The sequence below is a fragment of the Eulemur rufifrons genome, chromosome 16 (assembly GCF_041146395.1).
Source record: "Eulemur rufifrons isolate Redbay chromosome 16, OSU_ERuf_1, whole genome shotgun sequence".
Taxonomy (NCBI): domain Eukaryota; kingdom Metazoa; phylum Chordata; class Mammalia; order Primates; family Lemuridae; genus Eulemur; species Eulemur rufifrons.
In genome coordinates, this window is record NC_090998.1 from 25,237,194 (window position 1) to 25,262,138 (window position 24,945).

The 24,945-nt window shown below is 38.4% G+C and overlaps 2 protein-coding genes across 2 annotated transcripts in view; one reads left to right on the plus strand and one right to left on the minus strand.

Moving 5' to 3' along the window:
- Positions 1-10,217, plus strand: part of MRPS35 (mitochondrial ribosomal protein S35) — a 39,074-nt gene extending 28,857 nt beyond the window's left edge. Inside the window, exon 8 of the mRNA XM_069490215.1 lies at positions 9,089-10,217. Coding sequence (XP_069346316.1) covers positions 9,089-9,358 — 270 coding nt within the window. The 3' untranslated portion in view covers positions 9,359-10,217. The remainder of the gene's footprint in view (positions 1-9,088) is intronic.
- Positions 10,218-14,914: 4,697 nt separating this feature from the next.
- MANSC4 (MANSC domain containing 4) lies at positions 14,915-20,923 on the minus strand. Its single transcript, XM_069490031.1, has 3 exons — positions 20,692-20,923; positions 17,973-18,107; positions 14,915-15,588 (listed from the first exon to the last, which is right to left on the minus strand). Exons 1-3 carry the CDS (start codon positions 20,921-20,923, stop codon positions 14,915-14,917), a joined length of 1,041 nt encoding a protein of 346 aa, XP_069346132.1.
- Between the last annotated feature and the right edge of the window lie 4,022 nt (positions 20,924-24,945).

Genomic DNA, 24,945 nt, shown 5'->3' on the forward strand with positions numbered 1-24,945 from the left:
ATTCAGTTGCTCTAGGCTTTAATTTCCTGTTCTGCAAAACAGATAATAGTACACATAAGGTTATTGTGAGTTAAATGAGTTAATCCATGTAAGGCACTCAGAATATGCCTGTCACGTGGTGAGTATTCTAATAGCTGTTCAGCCTCATCCTGTGCCACTCCTCTCTTGTTGGCCTTCATTCACTTCCTGAACTGTGCTAAGCTCTTTCCTGCTTCAGAGCCTTTGTGGATGCTTTTTCCTCTACTGGGATCACAATCTTCATCCGACTGGCTCCTGTCTAACTTCAGGTCTCTTGTTAGACTGGAGATTCCAGCAGAACGCAGTGCCTGGCATAGTCGTTTTGCAATAAATATTTACTGAATGAATGAGTAAATGAATAATTGAGCCAACTGCAAAAGAGAACAGGATCTCATGGAATGCAAAGTTGCCCCTTCAACATTTGTGGTCAGGACAGGTTCTCTCATTTCAGGCAGGGAGGAGAAGAAAGGGTGTGTGTGGGTGTGTGTGTGTGAGAGTGTGAGAGAGAGAGAGAGAGAAATAGAGAGATACATACTTACAAATTAAATGGTGAAATTATACGTGTTTAATGCTTGAAGTATTAAAATAGGAGTCTACAAATTAATCGAGCTCTGCCTAAATGATAATCAATTTGAGCTTAAAATGGTATTTTTACTTGCCCCCAGTCATTTGGATATGCTATTGTTTGTGCTTTAAAATTAATACATTCCACAGGCTGGGTGCAGTGCCCCACGCCTGTAATCCTAGCACTTTGGGAGGCCAGGAGTTTGAGAGCAGCATACATAGCAACATAGCAAGACCCCATCTCTACAAAAAATAGAAAAATTAGTTGGGAATGGTGGTGCACGCCTGTAGTCCCAGGCTGAGGCAGGAGGATCACGTGAGCCCAGGAGTTTGAGGCTGCAGTGAGCTATGATGATGCCACTGTACTCTAGCCTGGGCAACAGAATGAGACCTGTCTCAAAAAAAAAAAAAAAAAAAAAAGAGGAAGAAAAGAAAAGAAAAAATCAATACATTCCATCCATACTTCAAAAAAGAAGCTCTTAAATAAACTGAATACTTCACTGCTGGGTGTGGTTTTAGAAGCTAAAAATTTGAGAGTAAATTATAAGGGCACAAAATTGTAAATAAAATTTCATCATAGCAATGTTTTAAAAAATGCATTTAGGACATACACAAAGTGCTACCAATATTGGATTGGCTATCTTTGGGTGATAGAATTATAGATGATTTTTTTTCTTCTACTTTTTAGTAATTTCCATCTTTCCTATAAAGATTTATATAAAATTGCAACCTGCTGACACTATATCAATTCAATTCTGGATTATTATTCCTTTAGTACAAATTCCCTTATTTTTAGAGGCTCTTACTATGACATTTAACTTTTTGCGAAAAGGCATTGAAGTTGAAGAAAAATGTTTAAAAAGGAAACTGTTACAAAAAGTCCATTTTAAGCCACATAAATACAAAAATCTTATTTCAAAATTGTTATTTTTAAGTATAACATCTTGGAAACATGCTGCTTATTTACAAATAGTACTGAGCCATTTTAACTGCAAAATTTCTAACTGGAATGTGTTGTGTTTTCTAGAAATGTCTGCTATATGTTAAGTCCAAATGAATTAAATCTAGTTGTTGCCCAAATTTTGTCCTTTTCCTTTTTTCCTCATTCTGCATATTCTCTCAGGTGATATAACTTATCATGTATATGTTGACAGTTCTAAACTCTTTCTTTCCCCTATCCTCTTTCCTGAGCACCCTGTATTAGTTGAGACCCCCTTTTGTGAGTCATAGAAACTCACTCAAGCTAGCTTAAACAGAAAAGATAAAAGGGCAGGGATACTATGTCAGAAATGGGCAGGAACGGAAACTAGGACAATGTGAGGGTTCTTAGGCTCTGGGCTTTGTTACTTTATAGGCAGTTGCCCAGTTTTTTTTTCTCTCTGTGGACCAATTTCCTCTCCTCCTCCAATCTGTATGTCAGAAAGCATGACCTTGACTATTTCAGAATTTATAGGACTAGCCACCCAGAGGCAGGGGACAAGGAGAGAGACAAAACTAAAAACTAAACTAAGCTAAATTCTCTCTTTGGATTCAAGCTCCAAGGAAAGTACTCTGTTTCAGTCAGGTTTTGTCCAGTAGCTGTGGTCAGACAGGCAAAGTAATATACAGCAGGGAAACAGCTGTCAGGATCCAGTAAACTGCATGTTGGAATTGCTGGCTAATTGATTGTGAATGAATAAACTGACTTAACTTAGGCTCTTGTGAATCAAAATATGACCAAATTAATAATGAGATTACAGGTATTATTTTTTAAACCATCCTTTTTTTTTTTTTTGAGACACAGTCTCACTCTGTTGCCTGGGCTAGAGTGCTGTGGCATCAGCCTAGCTCACAGCAACCTCGAACTCCTGGGCTCAAGCGATCCTCCTGCCTCAGCCTCCCAAGTAGCTGGGACTACAGGCTTGCACTACCATGCCTGGCTAATTTTTCTATATATATATTTTTTAGCTGTCCAATTTCTTTCTATTTTTTTTTTTTTTTTTAGTAGAGGCGAGGTCTCGCTCTTCCTCAGGCTGGTCTTGAACTCCTGATTTCAAACAATCTGCCCACCTCGGCCTCCCAGAATGCTTGGATTACAGGCGTGAGCTACCATGCCCGGCTCTAAACCATCCATTTTTTTTTTTTAAAGAAAAATATAACATTATGGATGAAATGATAATGTCTAAGATTTCCTTCAGAGTTCAGTGAGGACATGGGAAGGGGCAGTGAGTGGGTAGAGGCATATATGATATGAAACAAGCTAATTGTTGAAACTGGGTGATGGATATGTGGCAGTTGTGCTTTTGTATATGTTTGAAATATGCTTTAATAGACTTTGTTAAATCACAAAAACAAAACTGTATTTAGTAGCATTAATAGCCTTGTGTAAAATGATTGGCTTATAAATCAAATTAATTTTGTTCCAATATCAGTATTGTTGTGTTTGAATAATGAGGTGTTGTTTTAGCCAACTGTATTCTTTATTTCAACTGAAGGGAAATTTCAGCAGTTTTATATGAACGAGCAAATGTATCTTTTTCTAAAATATTTGGATATGAAAACATTAGTTTATAGCTAGGGTGCACCCTAGTGGGTGTTCAGCTTCTCCTAGAACTGCCCAAGCACACAGTAGGTTCTCAGTGAATGTTTTTTGAAAGAATGCCCCATAGTGGTCACAACCCAAAAGAGAGGTTTGTGAACTGTTCTCTTGCAATTTATGTGTTGAAGAAATCTTGCTTTGTGGTTTTCTTGAAGGGTTTCTACCATTTTGATTTTGCTGATGGTATCACCATAGTGTAATTTAACATGTTCCACTGTTACCTATATATTTTTAAAATTGATAGTTGGATCTAGAGGTTTAATCAGATTCTGATTAGAATTTTTGGTAAAACTACTTCGTAGTTGATATTGTAGTCTTCCAGCAGGAGAAGTACTGATACCTAAATGTTTCTCTTTTTGTGAACTTAGCATCCTATCTTTTTAAAGTCAGAAGTTTCAGAAAAATTATGAGTTTTTGAAAGTGAAAGTTACAGATTTTTATCATAGTGATAGCTACTGCAAAAATAAATTTAGGAATTGCTGATCCAGACTAAATTCCCCAAAATTTGGTTTTGCAAACTTTTTTAAATTTAAAAATTTTTATTTGTGTAGGACATATAAGAATTGTCCTCTCAGTTTTAGGTTTGTTGAACTTGTTAAATAGGATCCTAGTAAACCTTAGAGGGAGTTACTTAGTATAAAAAGGCTTTAGAATCTCATAGTTACAATCCGATAGTACAGAGTTGATAATTATGTTATTAAGTATCTCTGTCATATATATAACAATGTGGTTTTCTATTACCCTGTCTTTGACTTCTGTTGTATCTAGACTGCTTTTAAACCCATCTAAAAGATTTATTAACTTTAGATGTATTTTTCAATTCTAGATGTTCATTTGATTCATTTTTATAGATACCAATTCTGTGTTGAAATTCTTCATTTTTAAATCCATTTTGTTTATCTTTTTCTCTATTTTCTTTAATACATTAATCATAGTTATTTTAAAGTCCTTGTCTGCTAACTTCATTATCTGAATCAGCTAAAAGTCTGCTTGTATTGTTTGTTTTTCCCTTGATTATTAATTACATTTTTTTCTCTTCCAATGTCTACTAATTGTTTATTGCATGCCAGACATTGTGTATAAAAGACCCATAGACGCTCCATTTGATATTGTCCATCAGAAAAGATTTTCTCTTTTTTTTTTCTTGGGCAGACAGGATCAGGGGCTTATCCTTTTAGTCTAGTCTGGATTGGGTTGGGCTAAGGCTGGGCTGCAGCTTTTGTAAGATGTAGTCTTTTTTTTTTTTTTTTTTTTTTTTTTGAGACAGAGTCTCACTCTGTTGCCCAGGCTAGAGTGAGTGCCGTGGCGTCAGCCTAGCTCACAGCAACCTCAAACTCCTGAGCTCAAGCGATCCTCCTGTCTCAGCCTCCCGAGTAGCTGGGACTACAGGCATGCACCACCATGCCCGGCTAATTTTTTCTATATTTTTAGCTGTCCATATAATTTCTTTCTATTTTTAGTAGAGATGGGGTCTCGCTCTTGCTCAGGCTGGTCTCGAACTCCTGAGCTCAAACGATCCGCCCACCTCGGCCTCCCAGAGTGCTAGGATTACAGGCGTGAGCCACCGCGCCCGGCCCTAAGATGTAGTCTTATACTACAGGCTTAGCCTTCCAGGCTTTTGATTGGGAACTTGACAAGTCTAACTCTGTATCTGACGGACTGCTGAAGAGTCGCTTGGACCTTTCAGAAGTTTTGAGCTTAGCTTGGTAACCTGTAGCCCCTTTACAACTTCAAAATCTAGCAGATGTCTTGAGAGGGAGATTGGTTGAGTGTTCAAAAGAGGACATTCTCCCTTTAGCAGGACTTTGTCTCCTAAATACCCAGATGAGATTATAGGAGATTTCACTCTGCTTTTTAGTAGCCTGGTTGTGACTCTCTAGCTTCCCATATGTAGCCCCAGAACAAAACCAGTCATGTTTGGGGCTTCCCAGATTCCAATCTGTCACACGTTTCTCTTTTCCTAAGTAGAGCTCTTCTGCACAGGCCAAACTCTAGTCTTGTCTGCACAGAATTAGAAAATGCTCTCAAGGAATAAAATGGCTAGGGATTTCCAGAAGGATCCTTTGACTATTCTTGTAGCCTAGAATTAATATTCATCTAGTCCTTGTTGATACCTTAGCTGTCTGATATCCTTAGGATTTTTTGTTTTGGTCAGTTACCTGGGTTTTTCCAGTTATAGCAAAAGTACAACCATGCTGTGACCTACTATATCCTGTTTGAAAGTGGAAGATGTAATGTAAAATTAAAAGAAAAATTTTTTGGAGTTTTTCCCCCCAAGCATTTTATATTTATACCTCTTAAATGAAAAACATTCCAAAGTGACAAGTTTCATGGAAAATATTATTGCCTTTATGTCACTGACAAAGTCTAGAAGGTGTTTAGGAATAGCTTAAGACATCATTTCCAGACCAGCAGCTGTTCCAGTTAGCTCTGTTCTCTTCACTGAGAAGACCCATTTGGTTGACACTCATCTGTGAAAACTTACAGATTAATGACTAGAAAAGATTTCTATCAAAAGGCAAATATAGTGATAATGCTTAGCTTTTATTTTTCCTGCTTGAAAAACTAAGAAATTCTAAAGATGTAAAGATCTTTTCTTACATTTACCATGGGACTTCAGAAAATTAGATGTCTTTATTAATCATAGCAGCAGCCTGGTGCACAATCTTGAGTCCCATCGTCTTTGTAAGAGGGGCATGCTGTCGGTCGTGTGAGAGTGTGTGTGTATGTGCGTGTGTGTGTTTTCTAATCTAAATTTGCTTGGACATAAAAAGCTTTCACTCAAAGGAGACTGCAGGAAAACTGGAGATAACCTAGTTATGTTTAAGAACAAGTGTTTAGGCCAAGCATGCTGGCTCAGGCCCCATTCCCCGCACTTTGGGAGTCTGAGGTGGGAGGATCACTTGAGCCCAGGAGTTCAAGGCTGCAGTGAGCTATGATCATGCCATTGCACTCCAGCCTGGGTGACAGAGTGGGACCCTGTCTCAAAAAAAAAAAAAAAAAAAAAAAAAAAATTATCCAGGTGTGGTGGCCTGTGCCTATAGTGCTGGTTACTCCGGAGGCTGAGGCAGGAGGGTCACTTGAGCCCAGGAGTTTGAGGTTGCAGTGAGCTGTGATTGTACCATTGCACTCCACTGTGGGCAACAGAGTGGGACCTGTTTCCAAAAAATAAAAAAGAAGAAGTGTTTAACTGAGAAAATTAAATCTAATCTGTGATACATTTATCTGCCCTCTAAATGTAATTCTAAAACCCAGAAGGTTTGGAAATTGAAAGTCTTTTTATAACTTATTTGGGGGCAAATGTGACCTGAATAGATGAGAAGCTTATTTATATATATTTTTTATCCCATTTAATGTGAATATTCATATATGTTGCTGCAAAAATTGTAATGTATTAGAGGATGCTGCTGTAAACCCCATCTGGAGGTGTCACAAAATATATGTGCACTGCACATTAACTTTCTAGAATACAAAAAGTTATGAAATTTGAAACCCTCCAAGAGATTGTGACCCTCTATTTAACTTTCATGATACTTAGTTTTCTTATCTGTAGAGATGTTAAAATCTATCCCAGTATGTCTTAATAAGAATTATATGAAATAATTAATATATGTAAGCATTTGAGATACCTGGTATATAGTAAGCATTCAATTTGTTGGAAATGTTTTTATCATTATCTTGGAATTTGTTTTCAGCTGTGCAGAGTTTGGATCCTAAAGCTAGAATATACTTCACCTGTAAGTTAGAATTGTGAAGAACTTACGACATTGTTTTAAAACATTTCAAAGAGTAGATAGGACCAATAATGTATTGAATTTAGAGCATTAGATTTTTTTAAGGGGCTGACATTTATTCTTGCCCCAAATATTACAGTAAAAATCAGGTAGGATAGGATAATTTTGTCAGTTATTTTTTTTAAAACGTATACATTCAGAGTTTGACTTTAGAAATTATTTGCAACAGGGTTGTGGGGAGGGACCCAGTAAGAAAGTTGCACATTATTGCCACCTGCCCCCAACCCTGCCACGGCTAAAGCCTCCCTACCAGATAAAAAAGGGACATAGAGTTGATTCTCAACTGGGTATTTCTAGAACATAAGCTGGGACACTGTCCCCAGCCATAAATCCATAGATTCAGTATAGGGAGGTAGGGCAAACAGGCAGGAATTTTGAGCACAAATACCCCACTTGGTTCAGGAATTTGGGGGGCAGGGGAGACACACCCTGTATCTTTTTTTCTTTTTTCTTTCTCCTCCTCCTCCCGACACCCTGTATCCTACTGGTTTCTCTTGAAGGAAAGGCACTCAGTTTGAAGCATTCAAAGGAGGATTTCTTCTTCTTGGGGGCCTCTTTGTGGTGTGGGGAGCCTCTTCCTTGGGCCTCAGTGATCTGAATGGGGTTTGCTGATTCCGTGTCATCCCCAGTGACCTGTTTGTGGTTGGTGGGGCTCCTTTTACCCTTTGAGGGACATATTTCCAGTGCTTTCTTCTCTTTTCATGGGCACTTGTAGTGGGGATGGGAGTGGGAGGGCGGCACGGGTGGAAATTTTACCTGCTTCTTGATGCTCACTTAGCTCTGAGAAGCCTTGGAGCCGTGTCTGGTGTCTCTCAAGCTGGTGTCTCTTTCAAGGGGACTTTTCAGAGGTAGAATATTGTTTCTGACAGCCTTACAAATGTACTTCTCTTTTAATACTTTACCACCTTTAAAGAAGTTACTCAGAATAGTGGACTATTCCAACATGGCTTATAGCTCAGAATATTGTTATGTGTTAACTTGGAAAGAATGTGGTTGGCATTCAGCACTTCTTTGAACCAGGGCATATTGCTTATTGGCTGTATTGCTTGATTTTTCACGTAATGTTACATCTCCATTTGAATCGTAAATCTGAATTATGCTGTATTACTATAAAACCTACTGGTGTTCCCTAGAATAGCATGGTAAAAATTTTTGTAAGAAAAAACAAGTAGTAACAATACATTGTTTCTATTATGAGAACAGAAAGTAAAGATAGGCCGGCTGTGGTGGCTCATGCCTGTAATCCTAGCACCCTGGGAGGCCAAGGCTGGTGGATTGTTTGAGCTCAGGAGTTCAAGACCAGCCTGAGCAAGAGTGAGACCCCGTCTCTACTAAAAATAGAAAGAAATTATAGGGACAACTAAAAGTATATATAGAAAAAATTAGCTGAGCATAGTGGCGCATGCCTGTAGTCCCAGCTACTCGGGAGGCTGGGGCAGAAGGATTACTTCAGCCCAGGATTTTGAGGTTGCTGTGAGCTAGGCTGACGCCACGGCACTCTAGCCTGGACAACAGAGTGAGATTCTGTCTCCAAAAAAAAAAAGAAAAAGAAAAGAAAAAGAAAAAAGAAAGAAAGTAAAGATTACAAAACAAGCTTTTAGGATACATGAAGTCATTATGACTAAAAATCATGTATTGTACACATACTTCATATTTTTAATTTTATTACAATACTTGGTCTTCTCTGTCTTCCCCACAAACATGTTACAAAGATAAATACATTCTCCTCTCCGCTCTCATTTTTTTTAACCTCAGAAATGTGAAATATTTATGTGTTGGGGTTTAGGGAACAAGAATTGTTGCCCTGCAAAAAATGGGTTTTCTATATGTTGGAAAACAGTATAGCTTTATAAATGCGATTTGCAGGGCAGATACACTGTAAATGACGCGGCTGGCGTTAGTGAATGGTAACAGAGCTTGACAGGCCGGCGTTGGCAGAACAGCCTGCAGCGGGAAGCAGCTGCCCCGGGTGGATGGCCGTGCTCGGTAAGAGGGTCAGCCAGAGTGGGCACGCAGGTGTTGGCCAGGGGCTGGCCACATTTCGCCAACTTCTCTACCCCTGAAAACAAACAAACAAAAAACCTTTGTCTTTTGAATATTTCTCAGGATTCAGAAATTATTTTTTCCTTTTCAGAAAACCGAAGAATGGGAAAAATATAAGACTGAAGCAGACATGGAAGAGTATGTATGGAAAAATAGCTCCTCAGAAAAAAATGTCTTGGAAACCCTTCTCCAGATTAAAGCTGCCGAGAAAAATATGGACGTAAATAAAGAAGAACTCCTTGGTACTAAAGAAGTTGAAGATTACAAAAATTGTGTTGTTACTCTGAAGAATGAGGGGGAAAATGAAAACACCCTTTCTCAGTACAAAGAATCAGTGAAGAGACTATTAAATTTGACATGAATTACAAAGTAGAAAAATCCGCTTTATTTGTTAATTTGATGATATATGTAATCAATATCTAATTGGATATAAAATTGAAAATGTTAAAAAATCATATCAGAGTTAAAATTAATTCCTTTCATACTAATGCTCACTGGCAATAATTATTCCAAAGTTTTCTTATTTGTACACTGGCACAATTAGACTAATTAGATCTCTGATTTCTTCTGATGGTAAAGTGTTTTGATTTTATTTCTACACAATAACTTCAGTATGCATATATATGTACTTAATTGTTATTTTGTCACCTGCCACATTTCTTTCCCCACAAGCTGGCATTCAGCGGTTGCTTTCGAGTAATGATTTTGGTTGTTTGGGAAGGTAGGCCCAGAACCCCGTCCCTCGACTTGCAGGTCAGTACCGGTTCACATGGCTGCCATCTAGCCGGTCCATTTTTCACAGTTGCCAATTCTGGTCAGAAACAGGTCCTCAGGAGTATTTTCTAACCGGAAATGTTTGTTCCATCCCTCCCTTTTGGGGGCACTTTATGTTGATTCAACTCTATCGAGCATTCTACTTTCTATATTGTGAGGCTCATTTTGCCAGGCCCAAGCTTGCAGAAAAGTACAAGTGGAGATTAGCTGGTTTTCATCCTTTTGGATGCCCCAGTTAGAGCTGCGACAGCTCAGAAAGAAGTGACATATGGGACCTTGAATTTAATTGGAGTAAATGACAAAATAAGAACTACCCTAAGATATATTCCATTCAATTTCACTGTCAGTTCAGTATTTTTAAGTATACCTGTAAGCTTTTTCTTACCACTTCCATAGTTGTTGACAAGTGATTAATTTAAAATCAAAATAAAGGAATTCTTGAGAGTTTATTTGCCTAACAGACTTATTTTGCCTAACAGAATTAGAGAATATAAATAAAAGCCAAAAGGAATTTCAAAACAGTTGCTTAAAATATTCGCATAAAATGAAGGTTGAGCAGGGCACACAATGGGTCCTGCCTGTAATCCCAGCAACTCTGAAGGCTAAAGCAAGAGGATCACCTGAGGCCAGGAGTTCGAGACCAGCCTGGGCAACATAGTGAGACACCCCGCCACATTTCAAAAAAAAAAAAAAGAAGGTATGATTTGGTATTAGTAAGGCCAAGGCTCTATGGGATATAAAGGACAATAGGGAAGGAGACATAGGTTGTATTCCATTTAATGGAAATAGTGATTGAAAAGCAAAATAGGTAAAACAATTTTTTAGATCATGGTAAACAATTTTTTAGATCATGGTTGAACACACTTTAAGAAATACATCAGTTCATTTAGAGACTCATGTACAGTTAAGGAAAACTCAGATGCAGAAACAGGATTGAAGATGGAAACATTTTGAAGAGTAGAAGCTAAGAAGAGGTGTCACTTGGGAACACGTGAAGAAGTGGTAGCTTAGGGTGGTCCATCCTGTGTAATAATAGTGTAGATGAGAGCAGAGGGAGTAATGATCTGTAATAAAGAATTTGACCAAAGAGAGTTCTGGCCTTTGCCCTCTCTGATAGGAGTGTCTTTGTTTAGTTAGGGTGGGTACTGGCCCCAGAAGATCTGAGGATGGGGCCAGCCATGCCAGAAAAACCAGCCACGTGATTTAGGGTGCCGGCTTTGGGTCACGTGGTATCAGTCCACCTGGCAGCTGAGATCACTACCCAGGCAGACAGTCAATCATACCTACATAATGGAACCCAATAAAAGCTCTGAACACCGAAGCTTGGGCAAACTTCTCTAGTTGGCAGTACTCCATGCATATCGTCACACACTGATCTTGGGAGCTAAGCATTTTGACCCTTCCTGGACTTCAACCTATGTGCTTCTTCCCTTGGGTGATTTTAATCTCTATCCTTTCCCTGTAATAAACCATAATCATAAGAATAATAGCTTTCATTGAGTTATTCTAGTGAATTTTTGAACCTGAGTGTGTCTTTGGGATGACCACCAAACTTACACAGTCGATGTTAGCAGTGAAGGCAATCATGTAGAGCAGCGGGCCCCAACATTTTTGGCACCGGGAACCAGTTTCATGGAAGACAACTGTTCTACAGGCAGGTGGGGCAGGGGGAGGCAGAGCACAGGTGGTGACGCGAGTGATGGGGAGTGGCTGTAAATACAGATGGCTGCTTCTCACCCACCACTCACCTGCTGTGTGGCCCAGTTCCCAAGTTTTATGGAAGACAATTTTTCCACAGGTAGGAGTGGTGGGGGGGGAAGTCTGTGGCCCAGTCTGCAGCCTGGGGACTGGGGACCGTAGATGTGGAGGACTGTGCCCTCTCGCAGTTTGGCCAACTCCAAGCGACTGACCTGAAGGCTCTGGGGTTGCAGTCATTGATGCCTAATGGCAAAATCTTAGAGCTGAAAGATGAACACAAAACACCTTAAAAATATAACAGGTGCTGTCATTGTAATTTCAACAATAATAAAGCAGCACTTTTTTTTTTTTTTTTTTTTTTTTTTAAGGCTGGTCTAGTGAAGCAGTGGGAGTGGAGGAGGAACAAAGGAATCTGTAACTGGTTGTGATCAATTAGTTGTAAACACTGCACTCAGACCAACGCAGCAGCACTATTTGTCATTAATTAAATCCTTGTCCTTTAAAATCTTAATTGATCCAGTGTATACAATGTTCATCCTTATAATGAGGATTCAGGAGACAGTGCTGTATTGATAATGTAGTTATTTCTGACTCCAGCCTCAAGCTGTATAGCTCAGAAGTTGCTTAAACACTTAGGCAACTACGATATAGATCAAATATCTTTCATTAATTGTAGGGTGCTTTAATTCTTTCTTTACATAATTTCTTTCCAATATTGGTATATTGGTATTTCATAATACTAGACAGTTACAGAGTTTTTATTGTTAGAAAAAAGGATCTAGCTAGTTACAGTGTTGGAAAGATTTTATGGTTACTACATGGGAGTAACTACCTTAGCTTTAGTTATTGACTGGGCCCTGAGATCTTTCATTGTTTTGTTTTGTTTTTAAAGAGATGGGGTCTAGCTCTGTTGCCCAGACTGGAGTTCAACGGCACAATCAACTCACTGCAGCTTTGAACTCTTGGCCTCAAGCAATCCTCCTGCCTCAGCCTCCCAAGTAGCTAGGACTACAGGTGTGAGCCACCGTGCCTGGAAATTGTTTTTTTCTTTCTTTCTTTCTTTCTTTCTTTTTTTTTTTTTTTTTGAGACAGAGTCTCACTCTGTCACCCTGGGTAGAGTGCAGTGATGTCATCATAGCTCACTGCAGCCTCAAACTCCTAGGTTCAAGCGAACCTCCTGACTCAGCCTCCTGAGTAGCTGGGACTACAGGCACGCACCTCCACCCCTGGCTAATTTTTCTATTTTTAGTAGAGATGGGGGTCTCACTCTTGCCCAGGCTGGTCTCGAACTCCTGACCTCAAGCGATCCTCTTGCCTCGACCTCCCAGAGTGCTAGGATTACAGGTGTGAGCCACTGGGCTAGGCCCTATTTCTTAATAAAATTTTATTCAGAAGTTCTCTTTGGTCCCTTAGGCTTCCAGTAAAAGTGTAGTTTCTAGCCCCAGTTGTTTTTGCTTATTGACTGACTGGTCTGTTGTCTCTCTAGTCCAAGTTTACTCAGTTTATCTGATAGTCAAAAGTAGGGGCTGAAGAAGAGAAGGAGTATGTTTGTTTTCTTACAAAGGTAAATACGTTTGCCCTAATTATGATCATTTCTATGAAACTATCAACTTTAAGGAATGAGTAAAATTCTGAGAAACTCCAAGGAAGAAAAACTTTTTTATTCTAGTGGCCCTAGTTTGTTGGAAGACATCTAAGCAATTCATATATACTTAAAAGAAAATAATTTTTTAAAATGTATGTATGAAAATTTATAAAGACAGCTTCCTGAATTATTTATTTAAATATAACTTTAATTCCTGATATCCTTCCCCCAAAATAGCATGTTTTTTCCTAATATATTAGGAAATAAATTAATAAAATTTATGACACCTAAGATAATCATTAGTAAGTTGAGATAAGTTGATTACATTTTAAGTCAGATTTTTATTTGTGGTTATTATTCTATTGATAGAAATTTTTTATATTTCCTTTATAGTAAAAGAAATAGACATTCTCTTTTTCTACCCAATATCAATACTGGGGAAAGAAAAAGAAATATCTCCTAAGCCACTTTGCTTTAACATTGGAGGAAATAGTACTAGTTTATAAGTTTTGTAGTAGGATTTCCCCTTATCTATTCTTTGTTCTTATTGGCTGTCTTTTAATATCTGTTCTCAAATTAAAAACAGGATTCAGGAAGGAGATGAAGAGCCTAAAGTTTAAGTTCTTCAGAGACTTGAATGACAGTATTTTACATGTAAGAATCTAAGATTTAGGGTATAAATCTGGTGAAAGATTTGGACAGAGCTGAAATACCTATAGCTGATATTTACACCGGGGCAAATTGAATGTATATGAGTGACAGATATAAACTAAAACTCCCAAGCTTTATTCCACAGAAATCAGTATAGAAAACTCCAAAGAGCTCAGTGCCATAATTATTGAAAGGAGGATGAAGATGGATTGGGACTGAGAGAGATTAATCAACTAAACCTTGAAAGCTAGATAAAAATCAGGAAACATTTTCTTATGGGTTAGTAACAGTAATAGTGCTCTTTTGTTCAAACCACTAAATGTTTTTATTAACATATGTGACAATAATTGGACCTTGACTGGGAGACTAATGTGATGATGTTATGGTATTTTCTTCCTGGTATCTTTTTTTCATGTTTATTGGGAAAACAGGTTCTTAGTCTAACTATGATTTTTGAGCATAGACTTTTGAACCAGATTGCCTATGTTTAATTAAGTCCTGGCTTCACTACTTAATAGCTGTGTAACTTTAGGCAAAGTGCTTAACCTCTCTTTGCCTCAGTTTCCTCATCTATAACGTGATAATAGTATGGTGGTTAATAATGGTATAGCTAACTCACAGAGTTGTAAGGATTCAGTAAGTTAATACCCTAAAGCACTGGAACAAACAGTATCTCTCACTTGGCACTAAATAACGACTGCAAGGGTGAGAATTTTGGAACTTTGGCAAAAGAAACACTACTCAAAAAAAAATGGAATAGAACTGGGTATGGTGGCTTATGCCTGTAATCCTAGCCACTCAGAAGGCTGAGGCAGGAGGATTGTTTAAAGCCAGGAGTTTGAGACTACCCTGGGCAACATAGCAAGACCCCTGTATGTAAAGAAATTTTAAAAAATTAGCCAGGCACAGTGGCATATTCCTATAGTCCCAGCTACTCAGGAGGCTGAGGCAGGAGGATCACTTGAGCCCAGGAGTTCGAGGCTGCAGTGAGCTATGATTGCACCACTGCACTCCAGCCTAGGCAACAGAGGGAGACTCTGTCTCTTAAAAATGGAAATAATCAAAAAAGCAGTTATGTTTATCAAGCACCAACCATTTTTTAGAGCTTGGCAGGAGTGGGTATCCTAATGTAGTTTTTTAAACCAAACTGCCCTTGTCTTGCAGAAAACTAGAAATAACCCTTGAAAGCTTATAATCTTGCTACAACTTTTAAGAGTTTTCCTTCAGAGTGTTACATTTTTTAATTTGCCTGGATCCTGACTTTCTCCGTCCTAGCTTATATTGGCCCTGCTGCTTTTGACAGCATCCAGAAGCAAGGATGGCCACGCAACAGCAAAGAAAGATGACAGAGGTACAAAGGGCCACGGGAACCAGCCAGGCCTTTGCAGTCACAGATGCCCCATCAAGTGTGTCGTCTCCATTCGCAGACGTGTGGTTTCTGCTGCTGTACCCCTTGGTTTTGTTCAGTGACTGTTTGCTACTGTTGAGTTGGGATAGGATAGGCTTATGAGAAAGTTTGGTGCCTACGGGCACAAAGAAAGGAGAAATAGTCTTGTTATCTGGATTGTTGATGAAATCAGTACTTGGTGACACCATATTTACCTTTGTGGTAATGGAGTTGTTCAGGGAAATGAATCTTGCCCCAAAATCTGTGGTTAACTCCTTGGAATAACTGGTATTGTTTGTATTCACAACCAAATCTTGATGTGTGGTCGATGATGGAGCCTCTATTGATGTCATCAAAGGGTTTATCACGGTGGTTTGTTGTTTATCTAAATTCATAGCTTTTAGAATCCTTAGTCTGTCCCACCTATCAGAGGAAGAGCGGGTATTTAGGTATGTAGAAGGGGATTGTCCAAAAACCAGCAAATCTGGATCTATACCTGAAAGATAAAGAAAGCATTAATCATTTTATTTTTAATTTAGAAGAGAAAACCTTAAAGCACAGTTTGGAGAAGTGTTGGATGTTGCCATTATGAGTTACTGAACTAAGCTGAATTCAAGTTCTACTGTTGCAGACTTCTGAAAGGCTTGGAAACATACTGGCTACCTTGAATTTATCTGAACTTTCTAGGGCACTTTCTGTTATGAACAAATGTGGCTACACCCAAGGAGAAGGCTTTGTGTGTGTCAGGGCTTTTGCGCAACAACAGGGAGTGTTAGTGTGAAAGCTGCAGAAACAGTGAACATTTGAGATACAATATCGCATTTTTACATAAAGATACAGGAAACAGGGCCTGAGAAGGGTTCCCATATTCAAAATCATGAGCAAAGCCTTAAATTTCATCCCCTTTCAGTCCCTGAAGGTCCTGGTTTGTCTTTAGTATTTTCTCCCTTCTTGTATACTAAGTTCTTTCCCTTGGACTTCAGACGTGCATACAAACTGCTTTGTCTTTAAGGAGAAGAAAAAAATCCTCCCAGCAGCTTTCTAGTGGTCCCTGTTGGTGACCATTTCTCTCTCTCTCTCTTCCTGCAAACATGCCGATATCCCTTGCTTCTGAGGGAATTGTGTCCTCATTTCCTGCTCACTTGTGTCTCGTTGCTTTGGCTTCTTTCTTGCCCTTGATACCTCTGGCCATCCTGTCCTTCAGATTCTTCTCCCAGGACTCCCTGGACCACAGACCCGCCCTGGCATTTTACCCCAGGTTGCCTGCCTCTCCTTTTTACTTTCTTTTGCTAGTTCTATTCTTGTCCTAACTGGTTGTGTGGTTTCCGCAATCTTCACTCCTTGGTCTTCAGCTGTATTTTCTCTTCAGCGCCCCCTCCCCCTACACACACACACACAAAGAGATTGTCCTCAACTGTCACCACGACATTAAAGGCACTGAAATCCATATCGCCAATTTTTTCACTCTTTCTTGAGCTCTGATCTCATTTCTCCGGTGCTCTACTGGAGATTTCCACCTGGACATCTCACATGATCTCTACCTGAATATGCCCAAACCCAAAATCATCATGTCGGCTTCCTGTCTCCTTCGCTGGCATCACCATTCTAACATCCCCTGCCGGAGTCTGTGCTGCAGAGTGATTTGGACTCCTCTCTCTCCTTCAATTCCTTCATTCAAAAGGTAACCAAGCTTTCTTCCCAGTATTCTGGTAATTATCCCTTCTCTCTGTCGCAACTACGAGCACCTCGTCCAGGCCCTTATGCTTCCCTGACCAGAGTTTCTGCCCTGTGTCCTGCATATAGTTATGCAGACTAAGATAAGACTTAGTCTATCCCAGACTAAGATAACCAGACATCACTTTATGGTGTTTTCTCGTTAAATGTCTTTGTGGTTCCCTGTTTCTGACAAAGTCAACCCCAAACTCTAACCACAGTGCTTTTGATACCTGGCCTTACCCTACCTTAGCCATATTTTCATTGCAACTCCAAACATCCCCTTATTGTAGCCAGACCGGTTTTCCTGCTTTCCCACCGTGATATAGAACTCTTTATCTTGTTTCTGCCTTCCTCCATGAAGCCTCCCCTGAATAATCTAGTTTTCATTGTTCCCCCCTTCTTGAGCCTTTGTACTGAGGCAGTTTCACACATTTTTGCATTTAGTTATGTGTTTTACACTAATTGTAAGACTTGTCTCATCATCTAGATTATAAAGGAAATTGAGGGCAGAGAGATGACTGCCATCTTCTGCAGCGTGGAGACTAGACTGGAACATTAGGTGTTCCATAAATACAGACTGTTAAGAAATGTATCTCCTTTGGATTTTGATGGCAAAGTCTATTCTTTTGGGGTGACTAATTTGCACCCTGAGATTACACACATGGGCAAAGGACACTTAAATATGTATTTTTCTAAAATAAAATACATTGGCTATCTTGGGACCAAGGATATGCTAATTGAATTCAGTAAGTGGCGGTAAGTTTCCCTGTCCCTGGCACCCATCTTTGCAGAATCCTTGGATGCAATGTCCACAGCCCTCAAAACTGCCATTTAGCATTTTCTTTATTTCCTAGTGGCACCCTCAGCCCCTGCAGTAGAAATGCCTACTTTGGCTCTTATGGAGGGTTCTTGAGATACATGAAATACAATGGGTAAGCTCTTGTTTAATCACATACGATTTACCATCCGGAATGGACTCATTGCTGAACATGCCAAACTAAAGGGAATTTTCTTTCAGGTTTCTGCTCTAGTTATCCAAAACTATTCCAGACAGAGTTTACTGGAAAATAATGATTTAGAGACTTATACATGGCTATTGGCGGCCAGTTTCTAGGCTACATGTCTTACTAACATTCTTCAAAAGTCTTTAAATAGAGTCCTTACCGTCTGTTACGTTGTACAAAATGGCACTGGTTCCAGGTTCCAATATGCAGCTCTCCAGCGTCGGGCAGTGGACATGCAGGCAGTTGACATTGTCATGAATTGGATCATGGTAGAAGACAGCCAAGTTACAGGAAACTGTAAGGGAAGCAGGCAAAGTACACCTGCAGATGGTTTTGGTTTCCACCAGTGCGATGAGCTCTGAGTAACTTACAAATCTTTTAGGAACACCGGATAACCAGTACGTGGCAGGGCTACGTTCAGACGTTTTACAGAATGTTATGGACTACTGTACCTGCTTCTATGAATATGGAAAATGCCTTTTTAAAAGAAAGTATCTACTGATTTCCTCTAAGTAACCTTTCATACCTTCCATTCCACACAGGATACCTGGAAGCATTATTTTCCAGTCCCCGTATTTTATGTTCATGAAAACTTCAAGTAGCTACCAAACCCTCTTGGGACTCATGTATCAGTTTCTAGGTGCAACACCCTCTTAGGATGCTAAGGTACTGGGGATCACCAGAGAAAGAAGTAGGAAAATAAAGGGATAAATGCTGTAGAAGAAGAGGGAGGAACAGGAAGGGCGAAAGAGTAACTCCTGGGAGAGGCCCAGGTGCAGCAGGCCAGGTGAGCGTCTCTCTCACCCCCGACTACAGGTACAAAACTCCATCCAAGGAAAAGCCCAGTCAGTGTCCTCTAAAGAGGCAGTGAGTAGATAGGCAAGGATGTTAGCAGGTGGAATTCTAGGGGATGGGGGCACACAGCTGTCCTGTGCTGTCTCCCCTTTTCTAAGCAAGTTTGCTATTTAAAACATGTTCTCTTATTTATGGGAAACCTGAAGTCACCTTTGTCAAGTGCAGATCTTCAATCTATCCTCCCTAAAGGGCAACACAGATTTTACTCCTTCTGCAGTGCAGTAGGACCACGTGATGGGAAATATCCATTGGCCAAAAGGTATCAACTTCTTTAACAAACTAAGATTACAGAGGGATGGCGCCTGATGACCAGACCTCAGCACGCCTAAAGCTCTGTGGAATTGCTGCTGGCAGAACCTTTACTGCTTCCGTGTAAGGGAGTTACCTTCCGACATCCTCATGTTTCACACCCTTTATTTTTCCAGAAGGAGAAGAATAGAGCAAAAGCTAGTTAATAATACATTGCTAATACATTATAGTTTACAAATACATTCCCTGAGGATTATGCTGTAAAGTTTAAAGGAAAGGAATAATTTTTAAAAATTCAAATTTAAGACGTTTAAATTTCTGATAAAGGAGTAGTTGATTCTGTAGAGAACAAGTTTGAAAGATGTTTTACATTCCTTATATAAATTTCAGAGTGCCAGCTCTGAGCAGGATTGTGGCATTTTAAAGTTATGGCTTCCAATAAAAACTGGGCTGTGCCTTCCTGCCCTTTCTTGTTGTGAAGGAAGAAAGCCACACAACTGGGAAGTTACAGAGGCTCTGAAATCACGGATTGTTCTGGATGATTACATGGGAGTGTCCCTGACAGTCCAGAGGCCACAGCTTCCCTGGTGTGGAGAGTCCGGTAAATTCGTGCCCTGGGGAGACTCAGCAACCATACTGCCCTTCCCTCAGCTACCCTCAGTGAAGGCATTTGGGAGTTAGAAGCATCTGGAAGTTGGAAATCAGAAAAAGATTCCCCTTTATTAAGTTAATTGTTCTCTTTGTGCCCTTGGCCTCTTCGAGGCCTTGGCCTATGACAGCTTCTCACATTGTGGTCTCCTGACAGTCTGTTTGTATTCTCCAAGGAGCTCCGATTTTCATCTTGGAAATCTCACATGCATAACTGGAAAAGAGGCATGAGCAATTAATAAGTTTGTGTCAAGCCATGGACAGAAAGTGTGGCACAACCAAGGGAATTATTTTAAAGTGCTGTGTTGCTTTTGTTGTTTCTTTTCAAGTAGCCTTAAAATCTTGGAGAAATGAAAAAGAAATGAAAGAGGTCTTTAGGCAATTGTAACTTGAAATTCTGCAACAGTGAAATGTTTTCCTGATTGCAGCCCTTGATCATATTATATGGGTTATGCCTACACCCAGACTCTATATAACAGACAAAACATCTGTTAGGAAAATTTGAAAATATGATTTTTTTTCTTTTTGCTATTTGACATATATTGCCCTATTTCTTTTTTTCTTTTTTCTTTTTTTTTTTTTTTTTTTTGCCCATCTGTGTACTTCTCTTGTGAAACCCAGGTTAGGCAAAGACCCTATTTCTTTCAAAACATGAATCACACTCTAAATTCCTGTTCAATACATTTCACATTTGGTTAACTCAAGCAAGCACATTTTAAAAATTTGATATGATACTAATATCAACAAAAGTTACTTTAAAAAGGAAATTATTATAAACATTTTTGAAATCATGTATATTTTGGGCTGTAAAAATACTGTTAGTTAACCCTGGAGGAAATATTTTCATTTAGCACTTTGTTGAGGAAAGGATTCTCTGTTTCCTGCAGGTTCTATAGCATTCTGGGTCATTAATAGATTTGTAAATAGAGCCTGCTTGGGCCCAGACTGCAAAGTCAGTTTCAACGGCCCCTCTCTCTCCTCCTCCCTCCCTCCCCAATCCCTCACTTCAGGGCATTTTCTCTAGTCCTTTTCAACTATTCACTGGCCTCTGCCTAGGCCTCCTTACTTAGGTCTTCAGCCTTGGAAGTTTCCTCTTATTTTTGCTCAAGCATATCATTAATACTTACCATCCTTCCTAAGACAGCAGCTCCTACTGCACTTCTGGCCAGTGTTTTCAGAATAATACTTCAAGAACTGGGCTCCCAGCTTCTGAGACTCCTCCAGATTGATCAGAAGACCCGGGAAGCGACGGATCCAGCAGTCTCTGTAAAAAATGGTGGGTGAGCAGAGAGAGTCTGATGTCCACCCCATGCTTAGGAGCAACAATATCACATCTGCTGCCACCACTGCCGCATGCATTTCTCTGGTGTGAAGGAAGACTCAGAGATAAGTCTGGTTTCCAGGTAGAAGCTAAACATCAGGGTTCAGGACAGTCTCTGGAACTTCTGGGCTGTTGCTAAGGGAGAACTTCCTTGGGGTTTTTCTGGAGGGACACCGTCTAGAAAAATGAGGCCATTCTTTGCATATTGATTTTTCTTTTCTTTCTTCCCAGTTGAGCTGGAGGTGAACATTTGACTTCTTGCCGTTCTTTCTGGACACTTTCCAGGCGATTTCAATACTTTGTCCCTTAGCCTCTTGAAGACGTGGATTCTCTCCTCTGCTTTTCTTCTTTCTCTGAAAGTGAATAGTCACAGACACCTTTTGCTAAGTAAATATAAAGACAAGTGGAAATCCTACTCCAGAGTCTTTCTGAGGAAAACAATAGTGTAGTCACTTGACGTCAGATAAAGGAAGGATCCATTTCACTAGAAACAAGACATCTTTTTGTGAGGGCACTTCTGTATGGTTTTTAAAGAACTTGTGACTGCAGTTTTTTAAAAAAATCATTTCTTTATTTCTTTGAATTTAAGTTCTGGCATTCAGGTTCCAAGAAAATCAGTTTGTACACTGGTTTATGTTTTGTTTTTTTTTTTCCTTACTAAAGAAAAGCCCTTTAAAAGTAAATCAAAACTGAAATGAACTAAAATTTAAAATTTTAATTTTACAGTGATTGAGAAAACATTGAATATAGACCCTAGTTACCTCTTGGGGCCAGGTATTTTTTGTAAAGGCCAGTCACAAGCTTCCTTCTTGAAAGAAGAGTAAAGATTCCACCAAAAGAATATGCTAATAATGTAGATACAATACCCATTAAGGTATATACTGTTCAACCAAGGATAAAAAGTGTAATTTACAGTGAAAATTGTGACTAGGTTCAAGGTGGGGGATTGTCTGATCTGTTTTCTGATGTTCACATTTGCAAGCTATAAAGGAGATTTCTTCATGAAATACATAGATAAAGGCATAGTATCTCTGATTGAAACAGAAGTAGTTACTAAGAAATATGCATTAGGGAAATGGTGAAATGGTTTTAAATTTCTAAATATTAATAAAATCACTTCAACTGTAATGCCAAACATTTGAAAAGGCAGTGAAAAATGTCCTCTTGCTTTTGTGAAGGTTGTGGGTTCCACATCCCATGATGTTCAAGGTAACACATTAGTTCAAAGCATAGGACTGTTGCTTTTCTGTATCCATTTTTACATGAAGCATTAGTGATAATCAGCTTTTGGGATGAAGTACTGTTCCTTTAAAAAAAAAAAAGATGAAACTTTTTCTAACCTGTGATCTTGTTTCTTTTATACCTTTTTGTACAATGACTCATTCATCTCCTTAACACAAAAATGTTAACATTCTTTCAACTTTAAATTTACCCAAAGTAGCTAAAAATTAATGTAGGTTTAAATGTTAATCTAAAGAGGGAACTTTCATCTTTCCACCTGTTTCCTAATAATAGGCAACCTAATTATCACATATCTTTTGATTTTTAGAAACATACAATATTAACAATCGATAATGAAGAGGAAAATATTTACGACTGAATAACTTTAAAAATGAAACATATCACTTTCTTCTGAGCAAAAATTATATCATGCACTAATTCCTAAACTTGCATAAGCCACATAAAATACACTAAGAATGACAAATATTTCATTCTAATGAACTTCTTATAGAAAGCAAGTTTCATTGCTTACCTGCAAAGAGTCAGACTATTCCATCTGTTCTGAAGGGAAGAGAGATTTTCTAATGGCAAAGTATGGGACAGATGAGTAACAAAAATTTACTCTCTTGTTTTTTGTGAGATTGTATAGCTATTTCTATTAGAAAATGCCCTCGAGACATAAACTGGAAAGTCTATTTTCTAATCTAATGACCTTTAAGTCTTTCAGTCACATTAAATGTAGCTTCTTTCATGTAATACATAATTCCTTGAAGTTCTCATGTTCCCTGCAGGAATAATGGAACAATCCACAATTGTTTAACCCTTTTGCTGTCAAATAATATTCAAATGGAGGTCAAAGTTTCATTTTAAAGGATCTACAAGTTCCAATGTGAAAGCATGCTTCAAAATTTTAAAAACATATTTTTGTGGTGACTGCATAAACATTAAGTAAAGAAATGGGTAAACTTCCTGGGGCTAAGTATTTTGGAAAGGAATGGTAGAAACTGGAATGCAGGGGCAGAGAGAGGAACCCACAACAGTTTCAAACTTGTCCTTGTGAGATGAAATTGCAGAAATCAGGAAGCAACTGCAACTTTAAGTCAAAAGTTGGCATATAGCATTTGTTACAAATCTTATCAAATACCCAGAACCATTACACTTTGCAATGTGGTGATATATTATTAATATATTTATTTCCAAGACAGTGCTTTTGAGAGGGGTTCAAATATATGATTCAGACCTTAAAAACCGCTTATTTGACAGCCTGATTCTGTAGCCCCTGGGGGAGTAAGGAGGAACCAAGATTCTTATTTTTACAAGTATCCCAAGTGATTTCTTAATATTTTTGGAAAACACTGATATAGATGACTGAAATAAATGGAAGTCTTGCCTAATGAGTATGCTCAACTTGAATTAAACAGAGCCATTTTTTAAGACCTTGTACTACTTTTATCTCACTTAAATCACTTCATAAGCTTTGACGAATGGAAGGCATTTCAGTTTTGCTTGTTAAAAAACAAAAAGAAATAAAGTTGTTTTAGGAATATTGGAGGAACTAAAAAAACCAGAGATAAATAATTTTTAAGTGGTAGTGAAGTAATAGCATAGGTTTACTAAATTCAAAAGACATTTGGAAAATAGACAATATTTCACTCTTATTTTAAAACTGCAAATTATATGATTTATTTAACATTTCTATTTCATTTGTGATAAAATTAATGGATATTACTTTTCAAAATGGGGCTTCAACATTTTAATTATGTCATTAATTTTTATTTAAAATCTTTTTTGCTCTTATTATAATAAATTGGTATATGTTCAGTTTAAGAATCCAAACCGTAATGTACAAAAAGAAATAAAATAAAAACTATTTAAGCTCTTACAATCTTAACATCTTGGTAAACATTTTTTCTGGATATCACTACTAAAAAATATATAAACTGTCAAAAGACAAAAGTATAACAAATTTAGTTTAAATATCTTAATCAACTTTTACTTGTGATTTGAGAATTGAGCAACACTTCATTCTATAAAATCCAATAAGCCCAGCAGAGGAGGTGGGCTTTATTGACAGAAAAGAGCCAAGGAAAGCAGAAATAGAAAACAAAAAATAGATTGGTCATTTAAAGTAACTTTTTTGGTAAAAGTTAAAGCAGAGGGCCCTTCTTTACCATCCTGGCTAAAACTGGCTGGTCTGGGGTTCTGGCTATTATCTCTCTTCTGATTAGATCTTAGTTTTGGCCAGTGGTGAGGAACGTTAGCATGATTAACCTCATTTTGGTTTGGACTGTTGGATCTAGTGCAGGAGTCAGTTCAAACCAATGACCTCCTATGAATTTTATTTAACAGTATGTAGTTTTACTTAAATGGAATCATATTGTTCCAGAATCTATTTTTTAAAAAACAACTTAATATAAAAATTTTCAGAGCCTCTGAAGAAAGATCTACACTAAAAGTTATAATGGCTCTATGGTATTTCCTTCTACCATGCCAAAAGGTACTCTGCAACTCAGCTTCCTCAGCTGTAAAAAAAAATTTTTTTTGAGATAGGGTCTCCTTCTTTAGCCCAGGCTGTTCTCGAACTCCTGACCTCAAGTGATCCTCCCACCTCAGCCTCCCAAAGTGCTGGGATGATAGGTATGAGCCACCACACCCTGTCATGCTGTAAAATATTATAAAAATAATGTTGTAATCCTTGTAAAGCATGCACAACAGTGCCTGGCACATAGTAAACTCAATAAATATTAGCTATTATACATTATATTGTTTTCTGGTTTTTTTATTATTAAAAGCAATACTGTGATAAACATCTTGTACTAAGATTTTTTCCACTTGCCAG